The 19,604-nt window shown below is 42.8% G+C and overlaps 1 protein-coding gene across 1 annotated transcript in view; it reads left to right on the top strand.

The window, feature by feature from the left end:
• The window catches only part of anapc4 (anaphase promoting complex subunit 4), an 84,349-nt gene extending 67,129 nt beyond the window's left edge, over nt 1–17,220 (top strand). Inside the window, exons 26-29 of the mRNA XM_078215594.1 lie at nt 1,105–1,182; nt 11,195–11,365; nt 14,100–14,223; nt 15,970–17,220. Of these exons, the coding sequence (XP_078071720.1) occupies nt 1,105–1,182; nt 11,195–11,365; nt 14,100–14,223; nt 15,970–16,200 (604 nt within the window). The 3' untranslated portion in view covers nt 16,201–17,220. The remainder of the gene's footprint in view (nt 1–1,104; nt 1,183–11,194; nt 11,366–14,099; nt 14,224–15,969) is intronic.
• Nucleotides 17,221–19,604: the final 2,384 nt, after the last annotated feature.

Genomic DNA, 19,604 nt, shown 5'->3' with positions numbered 1-19,604 from the left:
TTGAGTGCTGACAAATTATTTAACTGCAGGAACGTGACAACCAAGTCCAATCCCTGCAGGGTTTCTAGAACTGGCAGGACAAATGAAATTGGAGTGTGCTTGGTGCTCGGTGTTGGTGCGGTGGTATATGGTTACTTTTGGAATTAAAAATTCAGTTGCTAAAATGTTGACTAACGACAAAGAAAGCGAAGTTGGGTATTGGTGATTCGGTGGTTACCCCTGGACAGGACCCTGTGAGATGAAACAGACTTCTCCCTTTTGGCTATAAGGGCCCTAAGAAAGGATTACATTTGTGTGTGGTATATCTGGCTTGGCACCACCTAATGTTAACACTAATTTCCAGAAGCAGATATAGAGAGAGAATACATATAGTTTCATTAGAAAATATCCTTTGAAGATCTAAACATCTTGAGGGCGATTCTCCCAGCCCGCTGCGCTATTCTAGCAGTGCAATGGGCCAGGAGACATCTGCGGAGACAGTTTCGCAGGTTCCCCGCTGGGCGTCACAGCCTCCACATCAAAGACTTTTGGCGCTGGAAATTGGCCTGGAGCTGATTTCAATATTTATATGAGCATTAGCATCCAGTCAGCGGGCCCAGGACTGAGGCCTCCAGACCCGCTAGCATCTCCCCCTCCCCCTGGCTGGGAATGGTTCCCTCCACAGCTCCCCACTAATGGGGAACAGGCAGCCCGGCCCCGCCCTTCCAGCAGCAATGGAGGTGCTCCCAGGAGATTGGGGAAGGGGGGATTGACCCCTGGGCAGTGCCAGCCTGGCCCCTTGCACTGTCCACTGGGCGTTGGGAAGCAGGGCCTTTTGGGGAGGGGAGATTGGTTGCATTGGAGGAGGGTCCTGCTGCCACTCTGCCAGAGGATTGCTGGGAGAGGGAGGGAAGGGGTTGATCAGGGCTGGCCGTGTGGGTGGGGGTGCATGTCTGGGAGATTGGTCTGGCCGGGGCGGGGGTTGTGATTTTTAATTTCAGAAAGGTGAAAATTGTGTTGAATACAGATCTGAAAAAATGGCTTTTTAATGAAATGTCTTGCAGGTAAAATCTTAAGGACCACAGCTCAATTTTAAATATTCCTATTTGTAATGATTTTATACAGGTCTATTTCTAACTGGCTACTTGCTGTAGAGTTTGGAGATCTCTTGTGTAACACCAGAAATGAAAATAACAAAGAAAGGTGAGATTCTAATTATGTAATAATATGTTCAGCTTGTCCCTAGTTTCTAGCATGAGCCCTCCAAGAACTTTGGTTGTAAGTATTTAGTCTTATACTAAATTATTTAGCAAATAATTTAGCAAATGAGGTATTGTGTACAAATACTTTGAAAGGTAGCTATAGAACCCCTGGTTCTATTTGGTGTCATTTGCTGAATATTTATGTTGTGAATTGAATAAGCTAATATGGTGGATAGAGGAATATCAAATGCAGAAATCTGAAATAAATACTTAAATCTTGGAAATGTAGAGTAGGTCAGTACACATCTAGAAAGACACATTGTGTTTTTTTCAGTCTGTACATTTTATCAGAGCAAATCAAGTAGGGAGTACTGTGATATAATTGCAGGACAGGAAATAGACCGAGACCCATGGGCCGCTCAGGCGAGGCCCGTAAAATCCCGTCCAAGCCTAACAGAGAATTCCGTTCTGCAAGCCGCACCCACCCTGATTCTGGGGCGGGCGTGGCGGTAAAATTCTGGCCATGGAGTTTGAAGTACCCAACACACTGGTTTAATCCAGTTTGACTCTATATATATATATATATATATATATATATATATATATATGTGCATGCACAAATGGCCACAAGAAGGGGCTGTTACACTCCCCTCTCAATAAAGAACAAGTACACAATCTTCGAATTCCATACAATTTGTATATGTTTCTTGCTTTTTGTTTCTTTACAAACCTAACTGGCTTCCTATTCTTAAGAAGATTCCTCTTTTGACCCAAACTTTCAGAAGGACCTGGGCATGAATCTGAGGAGATTTTTTTCTCCAATAAAGACGGATTTTGCTCTTGACCTATCTGAAATCTGAACCTTTTCAGGCACCACTAATGTTGGAGTAACTATTGGTACTCTAGTATCTCAGTTAATTTGATTCCTCCCAACCACCTTTTTTTGTGAAACTCTGAAGGTAAAAGCATTATTTATATGTACAAACCTAACCTTTTCACTGGCCAATATTATGACCAAATATGTGTGAGCGCTGTATGTTTTCATGACTCTTCCTGGTAGGTACTTCACCCATTTATGATGTCCTTTCAGCTTTAACCTTATTCTCATTCTATCCCTGTCATAACATTCTTTCTCCCTGGATTGTTTTACTCCTCCTAATTGCTAGATGTGGCTTCAGTGATGATAAACTTTGTTCTAAGTTGTCTTCGAAACAACAACCAGCTAGAATAATGCTGGCAGTTGTGAGATCTGTTATAGTAAATAAACAAAAAAAATCCCTCAATTCATTGAGTTGATGTTTATTCTAATTTATATCTAGCATTTGCTGAATAAGGGCACATTTAAAAACTTGTACTGTGTGCTCTGCTGCTCCATTAGCAAACCTGAAAGCTAACATCCATGTGCAGTAAGCAATTAGGACGCTAATTGTATGTTAGCCTTTATCGCATGAGGATTGACTATAGGAGTAGTAAAGTCTTGCTTCAGTAGTATAGAACCTTGGCTAGACCACACCTGGAGTGCTTTGTACAGTTTTAGTATCCTTTACCTGAGGAAGAATATTATTACCATAGAGGGAGTGCAACAAAGGTTCACCAGACTTGTTACCGAGGTGGCAGGACTGCCCTATGAAAAGCACTTGGGGGGACTGGGTCTGTGTTTTCTGGAGTTTTAACAAATCAAAAGTGATCTCAGTGAAATCTACAAAATACTCAAAGATAGGCAGGGTCGATTCAGGCAGGATGTTTTCCCTGGTTGGGGAGTCTAGAACCAAGGGACACAATTTCAAAATAAGGGAGAAGCCACTTGGGACCAATACAAGGAGAATTTGTTTTTACTCAGAGGGTTATGAATCTGTAAAGCTCTATGTTTAAAGCAGAGATTGACAGATTTCTAAAAACTAATGATATAAAGGGATATTGGGATAGTTTGCGAAAAAGGCATTGAAGTGGATGATCAGCCATGATCGGATTGAATGACAGACAAGGCTCAATAAGCTGAATGGCTTACTTTTCCTATGTTCCTCTCCACAAACTGTAATGAGTTTTACTCCACTCTCATGAATTATTCAAATTCTTCTGAACAAAACTGAAGCCCATTGTTGGACGCAATTTCCTCTGGGAACCCATAAGCAGCAAACAAACTATGCAAAATATCTGGAATTTTGCTAGTTATTTGGTTCATCAGGAACCCCTCAACCAACTTTTAATGACTATGGGCCCGATTTTGCCAAAATTTCGGGCGCGAAATCGCAGTAAAGTTGGGCGTCGGGCCTAAAACGCGATCTGCACCCGAATCATGGCAGATCACGTCTTTACCGAGCCCCGATCCGGGCGCAGGTCTGGCGCGTGCCTGAATCAGCCAGCGCGATGATTTAAATGCATTTAAATCGACTTAATGAAGCTCGCGCCCAACTTTACCGACGAATCCGACTTTACCAGGTTGCGGCCCATTTCGCGTCCGCGCATTAAAAGACCTGCTAAATAAAAGTCTGAACGGGACTCCAATTCATCAGGGGAACCGCCGAAGCCAATCTCCCCCCGACCTTCCTTCGTGGACACCGCCGCCGCCGCCCCCCCCCTGCCCCGGGGGGCAGACACGTCACTCCCCTTCTCCATCCCACCTCCAAAGGAGGCATTTCAAAATGTATATCCCCCCAACCCTGTCCTGTAATATTATCCCAGATTTTGGACTGTCAGGTTTTTAGTTCCTGTGATTATAACGTGGATATTATCCTCCAAAGGGAATTCCTTTCATCCTCTCTGCTGTCTGTGCTGCTTTGCCTTTCGCGCCCGGGCGCGCTGCCTGCGGTCTGTTCCGAACTGCGCATGTGCAGTTGGAGCTCCGGCCGCTCCAACAGCGCTAAGCCCCGCCCAATAGACCGGCGCCGAAAAAAGGTGTATGGGCGTGCTGGAGCACGGCTGCCGGGTGCGGATCCGTTTGACGACCGGACCCGGCACTTAGTCCCGATTTGGTATCATGATGAATAGCTGTTGCCTTCTGCAAAACCTATATGCAGATTCTGCCACACTCTAGCTGGCCATTTCCATGGTTGCAAAAGTGCCGATAATGCTTTCCTTTTTACTGCTTGATATGCTCTACATCGTTTCACTGTGTCTTCTGTGCCTTTGTCTAACCCTGGCCACCAAAGGTAGCTTTTTGCTAGACACTTAGTCAAGCTCATCTCTAAGTTTTGATCTTTCCAGGAATTACAACTCCGGTCCCCCATATAACAGAAAGCTTATCAATGGACAACCCATAGTTACTGGTTTTAGAAATCAGGCCATTTATTATGTGTATCTGTATCGCCCATTTGTGATACAATCATAACACCTTTGCAAATACAGAGTCCATGTACGCTGTTCTACAATGTCACCTGTTGTGACTGGTATCTCATCTACATGTGAAAAGAAAAATATTTCTTCCCTGTTGGGCTTTACCTAGGAGATTGCGATGATCCCGATAAGCAGCTAAAAGTAAAGCCCATCTCTGCATTCAAGCTGCAGCTAAAGTGAGTACTGAAGACTTTGGATTCAAACTAGCCATCAGTGGCTTATGATCAACTAGAATCATTAAACTATTACTAGACAAGCAGTCTGCAAAAGAGGAAATTAAACCACTTCTTCCCTTTGAAGAAACCAAAGCTGTCAATCAGGCTTAGAGTCAATGCCAACATTGCGGTTAAGAATAATGGAGGTACTTGAGATGCATTTAAACGTGAAGGGGGAAATGTAAATAAACACAGCTGACTGGAGCCTGTCAATGGAAGCCACTTTCAAAGCACTGCACCTTGAAATTGATGGAGATCAAAGCTTTCCAATTGAATAGAGAGGGTTTCAAAAGTTTCAGCTTGCTAGGAAGCCTCAGAGCTTTCAAATCAAAGCTGTGTGAATGCATTGGGGCTGAGTGCACAGCTGTGCAGACCCTATGCATTACATTGACATATCCTCTCTGTCAGAGGACTTCAATTGGGTTTGCTCTCACCTGCAGCTTCTGACAGGGAGAAAGGAAAATCTCTACTGCAGGATGGAGAGTTGCAAGGATTTAAATTCCTGCCAGGTGACATGGGGACGCGGAGATTAAAATGACCTGCTGGCCACTTCAGAATTTGCACAGCTGACAGGCAGGAATGCAGATATTGATCACAGGTCTGTCTGAAATCACCATGCCAGGTGTGATTTTCAGGTCTGCCAGGACTAGAAGGGACTGTCCAGCCACAAGACCCGATCCCGAGGAGAGAGTGGTAAGGTTGCCCCTTGCCCCAGCCCACACAACTCCCCGGACCCTTGAGAGATCCTTCTTCTGCAGCCTGACAGCAACAGGGGGGCAAATGACCACTGCATCTATCTCCTTGACCCTCCCTCAGGAGCCCAATGTGCCATGCCAGGGTATCAATGTCAGGGGGCAGTGCACAGTTGGCAATGCCAGGATGCATGACCTGAAGGTGGGCATGAGTGAGGGTCTGAGGAAGGGGAGGGGTTGAGTGTTGTGCGGGTCTAAGGGGGGGAAGGGGGCTGAGTGGGGGTGTTCTGAGGGGGGAAGGGAACCTGTGGAAGTCTGAGGGAGGGGGTTCACCCTCATGCCTGCATGGGTGGAGGCGGGTGGTGAGGGGTGACCCGTGATTTCAGTGGTAAGGGGAAGAATGCCCCTCTGGTTGGTGATGCTCCGCTGGACCCTCGGGAACAACACCATGTCCACGTTGGTGATGACCAACAACAAAGCCCACCTGGTGCAGTTCCCACTGGGGTGGCTGGATACATGGCGGGGGGGCCAGTGAATGGGCTATTAAACCCTGCTAATTCCTTTACTGGTTTCTTGGAAGCTTCTCCAACCCAAATTTATTTGGCTAGGGAATCGGTGTCACCTTGTTGCCAGACTGTGATATCTTTGCAGGTTAGAAATGTGTCTGTATGCACACGGAGTTTATTCTGAAACCAAAAGAGAAAATGTTGGAAAATCTCAGCGAGTCTGGCAGCATCTGTAAGGAGAGAAAATGTTTCGAGTCCAGATGACAAAGGGTCATCTGAGATTTGCCAGCATTTTCTCTTTTGGTTTCAGTTTCCAGCATCTGCAGTAATTTGCTTTTATGGAGTTTATTCTGGTTTGACTTGATATACATACATAAATGGCCGCAAGAGGGTGATATTACGAGTACAATATACCCAGAAGAGAAATAGTGTTTGAAGTAAGATAGTTCATTGTTGAAAGGAGATCAAATATTCATTTGTGGCCATAAAAACAGTTTATTTATCTGACCAAGCACCTACAAATCCTTCAGTGATGCACCATTGTTGCCTTTAGCATTGTGTTCTGTACTTATTGAATATACTAAAGAATTCACAGTGTATGAATGTAACAATGCAGGATGCATTGAGGAAATACCATGAAACATTTTTAATTTGTTTTGTGACATTCATAATTTGTATATAATACAAAAGAACAAAGAACAATACAGCACAGGAACAGGCCCTTCAGCCCTCCAAGCCTGCGCCGCACACGTGCCCACTAGACCATTCTTTTGTATCCCCCTATTCCCAGTCTGTTCATGTGATTATCTAGATAAGTCTTAAACGATCCCAGCGTGTCCGCCTCAATCACCTTGCTTGGCAGTGCGTTCCCACCACCCTCTGTGTAAAATACGTCCCCCTGACATCTGTGTTGAACCTTGCCCCCCTCACCTTGAACCCATGACCCCTTGTGTTCGTCACCTCCAACCTGGGAAAAAGCTTCCCACTGTTTACCCTATCTATGCCCTTCATAATTTTATACACCTCTATTAGGTCGCCCCTCATCCTCCGTCTTTCCAGGGAGAACAACCCCAGTTTACCCAATCTCTCCTCAAAGCTAAGACCCTCCATATCAGGCAACATCCTGGTAAACCTCTGTACTCTCTCCAAAACCTCCACGTCCTTCTGGTAGTGTGGCGACCAGAACTGGACGCAGTATTCCAAATGTGGCCTAACCATCGTTCTATACAGCTGCAACATCATATGCCAACTTTTATATTCTATGCCCCATCCAATAAAGGCAAGCATGCCGTATGCCTGCTTCACCACCCTCTCCACCTGTGCTGCCACCTTTAAGGATCTGTGGACTTGTACACCCAGGTCCCTCTGTGTGTCTATACTCCTGATGGTTCTGCCATTTATTGTATAGCTCCCCCTTACATTAGATCTACCGAAATACATCACTTCGCATTTATCTGGATTAAATTCCATCTGCCATTTCTCCGCCCAATGTCCCAGCCTATCTATATCCTGCTGTATTCTCTGACAATGTTCACCACTATCCGCAACTCCAGCAATCTTCGTGTCGTCCGCAAACTTACTGTTCACACCAGTTACATCTTCCTCCAAATCATTTATATATATCACAAACAGCAGAGGTCCCAGTACAGAGCCCTGCAGAACACCACTAGGCACAGACCTCCAACCGGAAAAAGACCCCTCCACTGCTACCCTCTGTCTTCTATGGCTAAGCCAGTTCTCCACCCATCTAGCGAGCTCACCTTTTATCCCGTGAGATTTAACCTTTGGCACCAGCCTGCCATGAGGGACCTTGTCAAACGCTTTACTAAAATCCATATAGACGACATCCACAGCCTTTCCCTTGTCAATCGTTTTTGTCACCTCCTCAAAAAACTCAACCAAATTTGTGAGGCATGACCTCCCTCATACAAAACCATGCTGTCTATCGCTAATGAGATTATTCAGTTCTAAATGCGCATATATCCTATCTCTAAGAATCTTCTCCAACAACTTCCCTACCACGGACGTCAAGCTCACCGGCCTATAATTACCTGGGTTATCCTTGCTACCCTTCTTAAATAACGGGGACCACATTTGCTATCCTCCAATCCTCTGGGACCTCACCTGTGATGTGGAGATGCCGGCGTTGGACTGGGGTAAACACAGTAACCTGGTGTTGTTAAACTTCTTACTGTGTTTACCTCACCTGTGTCCAGTGAAGAGACAAAGATTTCTGTTAGAGGCCCAGCAATTGCATCTCTCGCCTCCCTGAGGACTCTAGGATAGATGTCATCCGGCTCAAATAATATATTTGAGCTACTCAGTTTTAAGAAAATGCATGTGGCTTGGGATTTTAATTACAAATAAATGGTGTAGTTTTATTTATTCTGATGTTGAAACAAAGTAAAACCGTTTATCTATGTTGGGAAGTACATGGCAAACATTGAATTATGAGCTTCACTTGGTTTACTGAAGAAAAAAATCATCACCTGCCCATATGCAAACTGAGCACATAGGTATAAATGCAAATGTAAGTTGATTTGTATTTTCATACAGGGTTATTATAACTATCTGAAAAAAGTTTGCCCGCTTCCCTTCAAAAAAAAGTCTTTGTTTTTTTTGCATAGTTCTGTTTTGCATAAAATAAGATATTACTGTCGCTACTAAATGAACCAATTTTAATCTATTAATTTCAAATTTTGAGATCCTGGATAAGCATGACACTTCTTGACAAATCAGTTAGGAGTATCAGCATTTTATAGAACTGAATTTCCCAGGCCTTGTAATCTTATGAGCATTGACACAAAAGAATTGCTGGGAGCTTTTTGTTGATGGACATTTCAAATCAAACGAAAATAAGCGGTCACCTACAAATAATAATGTGGTTTCAATATGATACTGGAATTTAAACTTCTCATCTGCTACAAGTAATACCTTTTCTGTTGCATTGTACCTGTGTATATATCTTATCAGTGTCTGGTTTTTGAATGTATAGGAGCAAGTTTTTCAAAAGAAAGTCTACATTATAATCCAACAGCAAACTAGCATTTAAAGATATTTTCAAACCTCAAGTCTTGCGTTTTTTTTTTATAAGGTTCTGATCATCCTTTTAAATTAAAATCAAACCGAAATAAATATAATATGCCTGACTAAATTATCAAATATAATTGCTATGTTTTTAGAACACTTGAGTTGTTATATAGGTTTGATACTAAATCCATAACATGCAGTCACACAGGGAATGATAAACTCATGAAGATAACCACCATCAGGCCCATATCTTTTATTATTGTTGCCTTTGAGTAAGTTTACTTCTAATCCATCTGAAACCAGTGTTTGCAGATCATATTTACTGTTCCTATTAATTTTAAATCTGTCTTCAAATATTTTCTCTTGTCTGATTTCAGTCCAGGCTATTTATTCCTGTATATCGTCCTTTTGTTTTTTGTTTGTTTTTCTCATCATCTTTGCTTTTACATGTTTGCCTTTTATTATTGCTATATTTATTTCTCTTTCTCCAGTTTTGCTTTTACTATGTCTGACAATCCAAAGCAATGAAAATTTGCTAATCCTCTTGGTTTAGGCTGCCATTTGTCTTTTTCTGAGAAAATTTTTTAAAACTTCTAATCAGTATGTCAACGCAAACACATGCTATCATTGCTTTTTTTGGCACTGTCAGCCTTAACTTAGCGGTAGAACTCTTGTCTCTGAATCAGAACAGCGTGGGTTCAAGCCACATTCCAGATGCTTGAGCATATAAACTAGGCTGACATTTCAATACAATGCTGCTGCACTGTTCCTAATTCTGTCTTTTGTTATAAACTTGTTTGGTGTCTCACTAAGTGGTCTGGAGGCTTGTATGGTTGAACATTAACTGTTTATTGGTAACCCGTAAACCATATACATCACCGAGGTACAACGCTGCTTGGGTGCTGGCCCCTTCTGGAGTCTATTACACATTATCTACCATCATGTGGCTCTCTACATCATACCATGGGCTGTACTGTTTCTGCTGTCCCGCATTAACCCTTGCACTGCCTGAACATGCTTATACTACACCTTTAATTAAGATTTTAAATCAAGGCTACCCCTATACTCCTACCTGGTCAGGTGAATGTAAAAGATTTCATGGTACAATTTGAAAAAGCCAAGAGGGGTCTGTCTGCTGGTTACCCGGCCAAAATTTATCTATCATCTAACATCATTAAAAAAAAATCTGGTTATTTGTCTCATTGCTGATGGATTTTACTGTCTGAAAGCTGGCCATCATATTGCAACGGTGGCTACACCTGTGTACTGAAGTATTTAGTTGGTTCTGGGGCTTTGGTGCATCCAGAGGCCTTATGCGGGTTCTTTTTAAGACAATGGCAGACCCATTATCTGACTTCTTAATTATCAACAGTGTTGTTATGGATCTGCTTTCTACATAAATGCCTATACAAAATTCACTTAAACAATCTATAACCATATTAAAAATGGCTATTAAATGAAACTAAAATTTCAAGAATTTGCATTGTACAATGGCCTCTTATTGGACACTTGTCCAACAGAATATTCACGTTAACATGACAGAAAATGCTGGAAAAACACATCAGGTCAGGCAATATCTGTAGAGAGAGAAATAAAGTTAATGTTAACCTTTCATCAGAACTGTAGGTTTGGAGCAAGAAGTCGGCAGGACAAGGACAAAAAGAAGGTCTGTTAGGGTGAAAAGAAGGAGAGGTTGAATGACAGACGAGTTAATCTTCCAGGGCCAAAGGGATGATGGGGGGGAAAAAAGAAACAAGAAACCTAAAGATGTGCCGAGAATACATGCAGTGTTGACTGAAAGCAAACTAAGAGAAAAACCAAAACAAGAAAACAAAAAGGGGCAAAAATTAATGTCTGAAATTGTTGAACTCTACAGATACTGCCTTGTCTGTTTTTATTTCAGATTTCCAGCATCCACAGTATTTGCTTTTCAATTAACTTTTAGATTGAATTCAGTTTGTTGCTTAGTTAGTATTTGTTTTTATTCCCTAATGGCTTTTAAACATTTCTTCTGAATATGCTGTAAATTAGGTTCTGTGGCTTCTCAATATTTTGCAGTTCTACTTTATAACTTATAGTTGTTGGAAATTGACCAAATAGCGCATTTTCCAAAGGAAACCTGTGTTAACCGTTAAAGTGGCCGAAAGATAAAGGCAGACAGTACAGATTAGGTTTATGGTGATAATTTGGATGACTTCTCAATTTAGAAAATATGGATTATTTGGCTTTCTTTTTAGTCAGTTCAGCTTTTTGGACGTTGGTTTTTATGATGATGAAATGCTGACAGTCCTATTGAAGGGATACGTTGACAAAGAAGAGAAAGGTCGAATCTTGGCACAGCTACCACTATCATCAATTTACATCAATGACGAAACAGAGGAAGAATTCAGCTTGGATACTGGTAAAAGGTAATAGAGTGCTTGACCTATATTAGCAGACATGACATTCAAATTCTGTATGTTTGTGCTAAAATATATTATTTAAATGTTCTGTGTCAACAGTATTGCAGTAATGTTGTAAAGTCCCCTCAACCAATTAGATCTGTAACCATAGATCAGTTGGATCTCATAACTGTATAACTATCCACCAATCCAATTGTAGAACCAGTTCTGTTATCATTTCTGATTGCCGCAAAAAGAATTGCCTCAGGAAGCAGCTGTAGCAGTAATTCCTCATCGATGCCCTATATAGCCCCAAAGTAAGATACACACACACCCCCAGACTATCTTGCAATTGGTCCAGCCATTTTGTCGCAGCTTCTCTTGAAACCTAGAATCATAGAATCCCTACAGTGCAGAAAGAGGCCATTCAGCCCATCAAGCCTGCACTGACAACAATCAAACCCAGGCACTACCTCCGTAACCCCTCATATTTACCCTGCTAACCCCCCCTGACACTAAGGGGCAATTTAGCATGGCCAATCAACCTGACCTGCACATCTCTGGACTGTGGGAGGAAACCACGCAGACACGGGGTGAACATGCAAACTCCACATGGACAGTTACCTGAGGCCGGAATTGAACCCTGGTCCCTAGCGCTGAGAGGCAGCAGTGATAGCCACCGTGCCACCCTGTTTTTTTAAGAGGAAACCACCTGGCACCTACCCTATCAAGTCCCCCTTACATACTTCATAATGCATTTGATCATGATGTGCTCCTTTATCAGCTTGGGCTAAAAGAAATAAGAATCCAATTAATATCTGTTCAAGAACCATACCTTGGAAGCAGTAACTGATTTGATTTAGAATGCAATTGTAATATTCTAACATTTCTCTTATTATCTCGAAGTGTTTTTCTTTTTATGGTGCCTCCTATGGGATGTCCTATTCCTGGGATGAGCAAGTTGTCTCATGGTGAAGGGTATCAGCAAATTGAGTCTGTGCTCTGTCGAGTGCAGAAGAATGAGAGCTGTCTAAAGAGGCTTGACGGGGGAGACAGAGACGTTGTTCCCCTGGCTGCAGAATCGAAAACACTGGGCTACAGCTTCAGGATAAAAGGTCAATTATGTCGAGCTGAGATGAGAAGGAATTTCTTCACTAAAAAGGTTGTGAATCTTGGGGACTTCCCTACCCTGGAGGGTTGTGAATGCTCTATCATTGAATATACTTAAAGCTGAGATGGACAGATTTTTAACGTCTCAGAATCATGGAAAGCGGAGAGTGGGCAGGAAAATGGAGAAGATCAGCCATGATCTTATGGAATTGCAGAGTAGGTTCAAGGAGCTGTAAGGTCTATTCCCATTTCTATTTCTTATGTTTATCAACACTTTAAATTATTTAATCATTGAAATAATATTTCCTGTAAACATTTAGATGGTAAATAGGGGAATTATGGTTGTTGAACTTTTACACACAAGTTTTTGTCATTGTGAACTGGAAAATTATTTCACTGCTTCCAGTTTCACCAATGTCTGCTCCTACTTTAAAAATGTGCTTTCAGGAAAACAAACTAAGTACAAGAATAGAGAATAATGGGAGAATATCTATTGTCTAAACTATTGTTATTTCGACAAAATGCTGTCAGAAAATATCTGAACTAAAAGGTTTTCTCCCTACCAAATTAAGCTGTGTACATGATTGGAGGCCATTGGAAATGCACAAACAAAAGTCTTAATGTCCTTTCCCATGGAAAGAGAATGCTGCCTTTTAATGTAGGAAAGGGGGAGTGGGGTTGCTGGTGGGGGTGGGGTGCTGGGGGGGGGCAGTTTCTGTCATGTAAATGTTCTGCCTTCACTGTTGTGTTGTGCTTTTTAATATTTTGCATAAAATTGTCCACTGAAATGTGCAATTGTGTGTATAAGCAGTATGCGGATATTTCTCATGCCATTTTGAAACAATTGTTTTTATCCTGGGAAGTAGTGATAAAGCAGAATTTCCGACAAATCACTTTATAGGTGGAGCATCATTGTAATTATTAATGTATTTCACTAATTTCAAGTGTTGGATATGATAATATTTTTCAAATTTTCATAACTGATTATAGTGTAGACCATATAATATGAAAGTTTTTAAAGAGCCACAGTCCATGTGAGTTTTCCTAATTTTAAAATTACTGATTTATATTTGGGGCTCCAGGGACCCAGGTTTAATTCTGGCCTTGGGTGTCTGTATGGCGTTTGTACATTCTCCCCATGTATGCGTGGATTTTCACCAGATGCTCTGGTTTCCTCCCACAGTCCAAAGACGCATGCGTGCCTGTGTGTATGTGATATAATCAACAATGCTTTCAATTCCCATCTATCTAAACTTTTGCTACCACTCCTATTAAGCAGTGTGGGCAGGAAAGCAGGGTTGAGGCAGAAGATAAAGCCATGATTTTGTAGAATGGTAGATCATATTTGATGGGCTGTATGGTCTATTGAAGCTTCTATTCTTTAACAAACACAAGCTATTTATAATTGAAATAATTCCTTTCAAAATTCAGATGGTAAAAAGGAGATTTACAGTTGTTAAATGTATATTTTTACACACAAGCTTTTGCAACTGTGAATTGCAAAGTATTTTCACTACTCCCACTTTCACCAGATCTTAATCTTGCTTTTACATTTAAAAACAAAGTACTTTTGCCCTATATGTTATTCTTTGTGATGCTCTGCCAAAATTTCAATTCCGTGTTCCAAATTGAGTTTTTGTTTTATTTACAGGCTAGATGAGCAGACCAATCAAATTCCTGTTCAGACTGTAACTATTGAAAATCAGTCCCGGACGTTAGAGAATATGAAAGCACAGTACATTGCTGTAAATGGTATTCGTAAAGTATCTTGTGTGGTAAGTGCTTTAAATAAACCAGTGCATGTACTTTAACTTTGTCCCATAGCTTTAAAGGTCTGGTATGGAGAGGCTGATATATATTAAGAAACAGCAAGGTTTCCAATATTGAACCCTATGGAACACCACTGGAAACTGTTTTCCATTCACAGAAAACATCCATTGACCATTACCCTTTGTTTTCTGTCACTGAGTCAATTTTCAATCCCAACCTGCTACGTTCCCCCATATCTCATGAGACTCACCTTTTCTGATCAGTCTGCCATGTGGGAACTTGTCAAGTGCTGTACTGAAATCTATGTAGATAACGTCCACTGCACAACCTTCAACAATTCTCCTTGTCACTTCCTCAAAAAGTTGAATTAGTTTAATAAGACACGAACTTCCCCCATTAAAACCATGCGGACTATCCCTAATTAATGCATGATTTTTTAAAGTGACTATTTCCAATAATTTGCCCACCACCAAACTGACAGGCCTATAATTTTCTGATCTAACCCTTGCACTCTTTTTAAATAATGGTACAATCCAGCTGGCCCTGGTGAGTTATCCATCTTCAAAGTTGCCAGTCTCACCAGTACTGCCTCTTTCACTACGCTTATTATGCCTAATATTTCACACTCCTTTAACTTCTCCAATATATCTTCATGCCTGAAGTTCCTCTTCCCTGGAACCATTCTCATGAATCTTGATTGCACTCTGTCCAAGATGCCTTCAAATCTTGCCTGAAGTGCAGCACTCGAAACTGGATGCAGTACTCCAGCTGAGGCCAAACTAGTGTTTTATACAAATACAACTAAACTCCCTTCCTCAAGATGAACTTTCGAGCTATATCACTACCACTGAGACTACCTATTTTCACCTCTGTAATATCACTTAACTCTGTCCCTGACTCAGCTTATCTACTGCTGAAACCCTCATCAATGCCTTTGCTGCAGACATGAACACTCCAATCAGGAGGTGTTAGCGTATTGTCACTGGACTAGTAATCCAGAGACCCAGGGCAAGATCTGGGGAGCTGGGTTTGAATCCCACCATGACAGATGGGGAAATTTGAATCTGGATATATTTGGAATTAAAAGTCTAATGATGATTGTCATTAAAACCCATCTGATTAACTAATGTCCTTTAGGAAAGGAAATCTGCCATCTGCCTGGTCTGGCCTACATGTGACACTAATGTGGTTGACTCTGACCATTCTTTCAGCTGCCTAGGCCCTTTGCTCTGTAATTCCCTTCCTAAGATGCTCCTTGAAGTCTGTCTTTTGAGTAACAGTTAATTTATGTTGCCAGAGGTGGCTGTAATTAACAATTATCATGTCATTGAAAGGGTGCCTATGCTACTATTCCTAAATATTGGCAGTTCAAATAGACTGCATGAACACCGTTATGACATTCAGTGTATTTCAGTTGTGAGGCAGACAGCAAAATACCATTTTTGCAAAGCTCACACAGCAGCTTTGGATATCTGCTGCTTGCCTGAAGTTGTTATACTTGCATGCCATTAGACTCACTATTATTTTATTTTGATAGCACATTCTGCTTGATAAGAGCCTCAACTGACCTATTTCCCCCCCCCACTTTATGATGAATACTCACGAATGATACCCACTTTATATTGTGTACCTTAACATTTATTCAAAAAAAACTAAGCATATGTAAAAAAACCTCATCAAATTTCCATGATTTTCTGAACTAGGTAAATGGAATTACAACGTGCATTAACTTTCTCAACATAATTCCACAGCTCAGTTCAAACCTACGACATGTGCGCGTTTTTGAAATGGATGTAGAAGATGATGGAGAAGTGGATGAAGAGGAAGAAGAGCCAGAGTCTCGAGATGTTAGTGGGATAAAGGAAGAGTTGGTGAATGCTCAAGATGATTCTGATGTCAATGATGCTGCTGGTATTGAGAACCCGGTGTTGCTTGAGGATGATGCTTCTAGCCTGGAGTCTGTACCTGGAACCTGGAGTTAGTTGCATATAAGATGTTGTCATGAAAAATACAGCCTGGGTCAGCCCAGAACTGATCCAGTTTATTTTGTACACATTGGATTGAATATATGCAGAGTCAGTACTGGCTGGTGCAATTTCACAGATTACATCTCATTGTACGTACTGTGAGATTTGGTACTTTAAATAGAACTCTGGTGCAACAGTGGAATCATCACTTCATCTCAAGGTCTTACTTGAATCCACTGCAGCTGATAATTTTGCACTGATTGAACCTTGTTCCTACAGGCTGTAACCCTAGTCCAGAAACCCACCCCAAGTTTGCAGCTGTTAGTATATTGATCAATTTCCAAGGGGTCAAAATGAGGAGCTGGGGTAATCGGAATGGTACAGGAGAGGGCACCATTCAGGTTTTGGAGAAAAGCACATAAGATAAGTTTTTATCTCTGTGCTAATTGTAGTGTTCTTTGTAAATTAACTGACAATTTCACAAAAGCTGACACAAAGAGGAAACTTCCCTCCATTGTCAGAGAGAATAGAGGAAGACGTACTGTGCAGTTACCTGTGTTGTACATGAATTGGGAGTGCAAGGTGCTAACGTTGGGTGCTTGCACTTCACTAATATTTTAATGAACACAAAGTATAAGAAGGGAGCTTGACCTAATTCTGAAAAAAGCATGCAGAAAACCCATTTGTGTTACTGAAATGTTGACATTGCCATATGAATGAATACTATTTTCTATATGATATTGTAAAGATCTTTAATTAAAATAGAGTGTAAAAGCAATCCTCTCTGCTATCAGAATTGTGTTGACTTATGTACATCATTAAATATAACGGTACAGTACAGGATGTGTTTTGTAATATTACATTGCATTGGTTTTTAAGTGAATTTTGTACTGTATGAATATTCTCCAGACTTGACTTCATTTACTTGTGATCACTTGTATGAAACTGCAAATGTGTCTTCAGTGAGAACATGTAAGATCCTGTATCTGATCTTATTTTTATTTCCTTATTACAGCAAGTTGGTTCACCTTGGGATTTTGACAATGTTTCATTGCTAAAATTCAGAATTGATGTCACATTTATAAGTTTTGCATTTCTTTGAATTTGACAGTGCAAGTGAAAAGGTAGATGGAATTCTGGGTTATATACCAAAGATCAAGGGTGTGATCTTGAATTTGTACAACACTGGGCTACAATTGGAGTCGTGTCATTCTGGACATCCCATAATTAAAATAATACAAGAGCCTTGGAAAATGTACAGTCCTAATTCACTAGAATTCATCAGGCATGGGAAATATAGATTCCAAAAAAAAGCTGAAAAGTTGGGGAATTTTTCATTGATAGGAAAGGTTAAGGGAGAACCTGTTAGATATATAAAAGGGCTCCATCGATTTACATCGTAACATGAGGGGTAGCATTTCCTGCACATCTACAGGTACATGTACAAGTCAGTGACACCATAGTGACCTCTGCCTGGCTGGATTAGGGAATTGGTTCCCTAATTCTTTAAAAATCTGGAGAACGGTGTGGATAATGTTTAAATTAGAGGGATTCACAATGTAATTGGAATTAGAAGGGGCCATGGACAAGGTAGGCTTGGAATACAAACCAAAAAAATGCTCATGAAATTCCAGAAATAGAGAACAAGAAGCAAAATACAGATTAATTTGTTTAAAAACATTACTGTTTGAACAGAACTAGATAAGTGTGACTTTGCTCTTGCATCAACACGTTCCTGGAAATCTCTAGATCTGAGTTGTCCCTCATGTCCCTTCATTTCTCGCGTAGGTAATAAAGGACCCAGCCCCACCTCTTTTGGACCACCGCCTATCCTCTTCTAGCTGTTCAACAGTGGGGAGGATTCTATAGGGTTTCAAGGAGTTTGTGGGGGGGGGGGGGGGGGGCGGAATAATTGTATATTAATAATTGTATGAGCTTAACCTTCATCCTGAAGGTTTTGTGGGATGGCATGGCCGCACGTCCACTCTGGCAGGAGGAATCCCTCCTGCCAGAGTGGACGTGCGGCCATGCCATCCCACAAAACCTTCAGGATGAAGGTTAAGCTCATACAATTATTAATATACAATTATTCCGCCCCCCCCTCCTCCTCCCTCCCTCCTCCTCCTCCTCCCCCTCCCTCCTCCTCCTCCCCCTCTCCCTCCTCCTCCCCTCCCTCCCTCCTCCTCCCCCCTCCCTCCCTCCTCCTCCCCCTCCCTCCCTCCTCCTCCCCCTCCCTCCCTCCTCCTCCCTCTTCTTTCCCCTCCTCCTCCTCCCTCCCCTCCTCCTCCCTCCCTCCCCTCCCCTCCCTCCCCCCTCCCTCCCTCCCCTCCCTCCCCCCTCCCTCCCTCCCTCCCCCCCTCCCTCCCTCCTCCTCCCTCCTCCTCCTCCCTCCCTCCTCCTCCCCCTCCCTCCCTCCCCCTCCCTCCCTCCCCCTCCCTCCCCCTCCCTCCCTCCCCCTCCCTCCCTCCCCCTCCCTCCCTCCTCCTCCCTCTCCCTCCCCCCTCCTCCCTCTCCCTCCCCCCTCCTCCCTCTCCCTCCCCCTCCCCCCTCCTCCTCCCTCCCCCTCCCCCCCTCCCTCCCTCCCTCCCCCCCTCCCTCCCTCCCTCCCTCCCTCCCTCCTCCTCCCTCCCTCCTCCTCCTCCCTCCCTCCCTCCTCCCCCCTCCCTCCCTCCTCCTCCTCTCCCTCCCCCTCCCCCTCCTCCCTCCTCCTCCTCCCCCTCCCTCCCTCCTCCTCCCCCCTCCCTCCCTCCTCCTCCCCCCTCCCTCCCTCCTCCTCCCCCCTCCCTCCCTCCTCCTCCCCCCTCCCTCCCTCCTCCTCCCCCCTCCCTCCCTCCTCCTCCCCCCTCCCTCCCTCCTCCTCCCCCCTCCCTCCCCGACCAGAGGATGATCGTCAGAGAGCCGCTCTCTCTGCTTTTTCTTTCGCCCCCAGGCGCGCTCTGTCAGATTTTGTTCGAACTGCACATGCGCAGTTCAGAGCTCTGATCGGACCGCCAGCGCTAAGTCCCACCCACAGCGTGAATCGGACCGGAGCCGGCAAAACGCCTATGGGCGCGCTGCAAAGAGGATTCCAGGGGCAGATCTATTTGAGGCCCAGATTCGGCACTTAGACTCAAAATGGTAAACTCAGGCCCTAGATTTCTTGTGTAACTTGTTCCTCCTTTTTATTTAATGATTTTTTTGCTATTTTTTATTCTAATTTTCTGACCTACCACTAATGTGTAAAATTGTTTTTCTTTCAATTTGATATTATCTTTAACTTCCTTAGCCACAAATGATGCATCCTTCTCCTTGAGACTTTCTTTCTCACAGGAATACTTTGCTGAGTGTTATGAAATATATGCAGGTGACGTGGTGGCTAGCACTGCTGCCTCAGAGCCAGGGACCCAAGTTTGATTCCCAGCTTGGGTCGCTGTCTATGC

Source organism: Mustelus asterias, chromosome 1 (genome assembly GCF_964213995.1).
Source record: "Mustelus asterias chromosome 1, sMusAst1.hap1.1, whole genome shotgun sequence".
Classification (NCBI taxonomy): Eukaryota; Metazoa; Chordata; class Chondrichthyes; order Carcharhiniformes; family Triakidae; genus Mustelus; species Mustelus asterias.
Note: the sequence above shows the minus strand (reverse complement) of the source record. Positions and strands in the feature narration are given on the sequence as shown.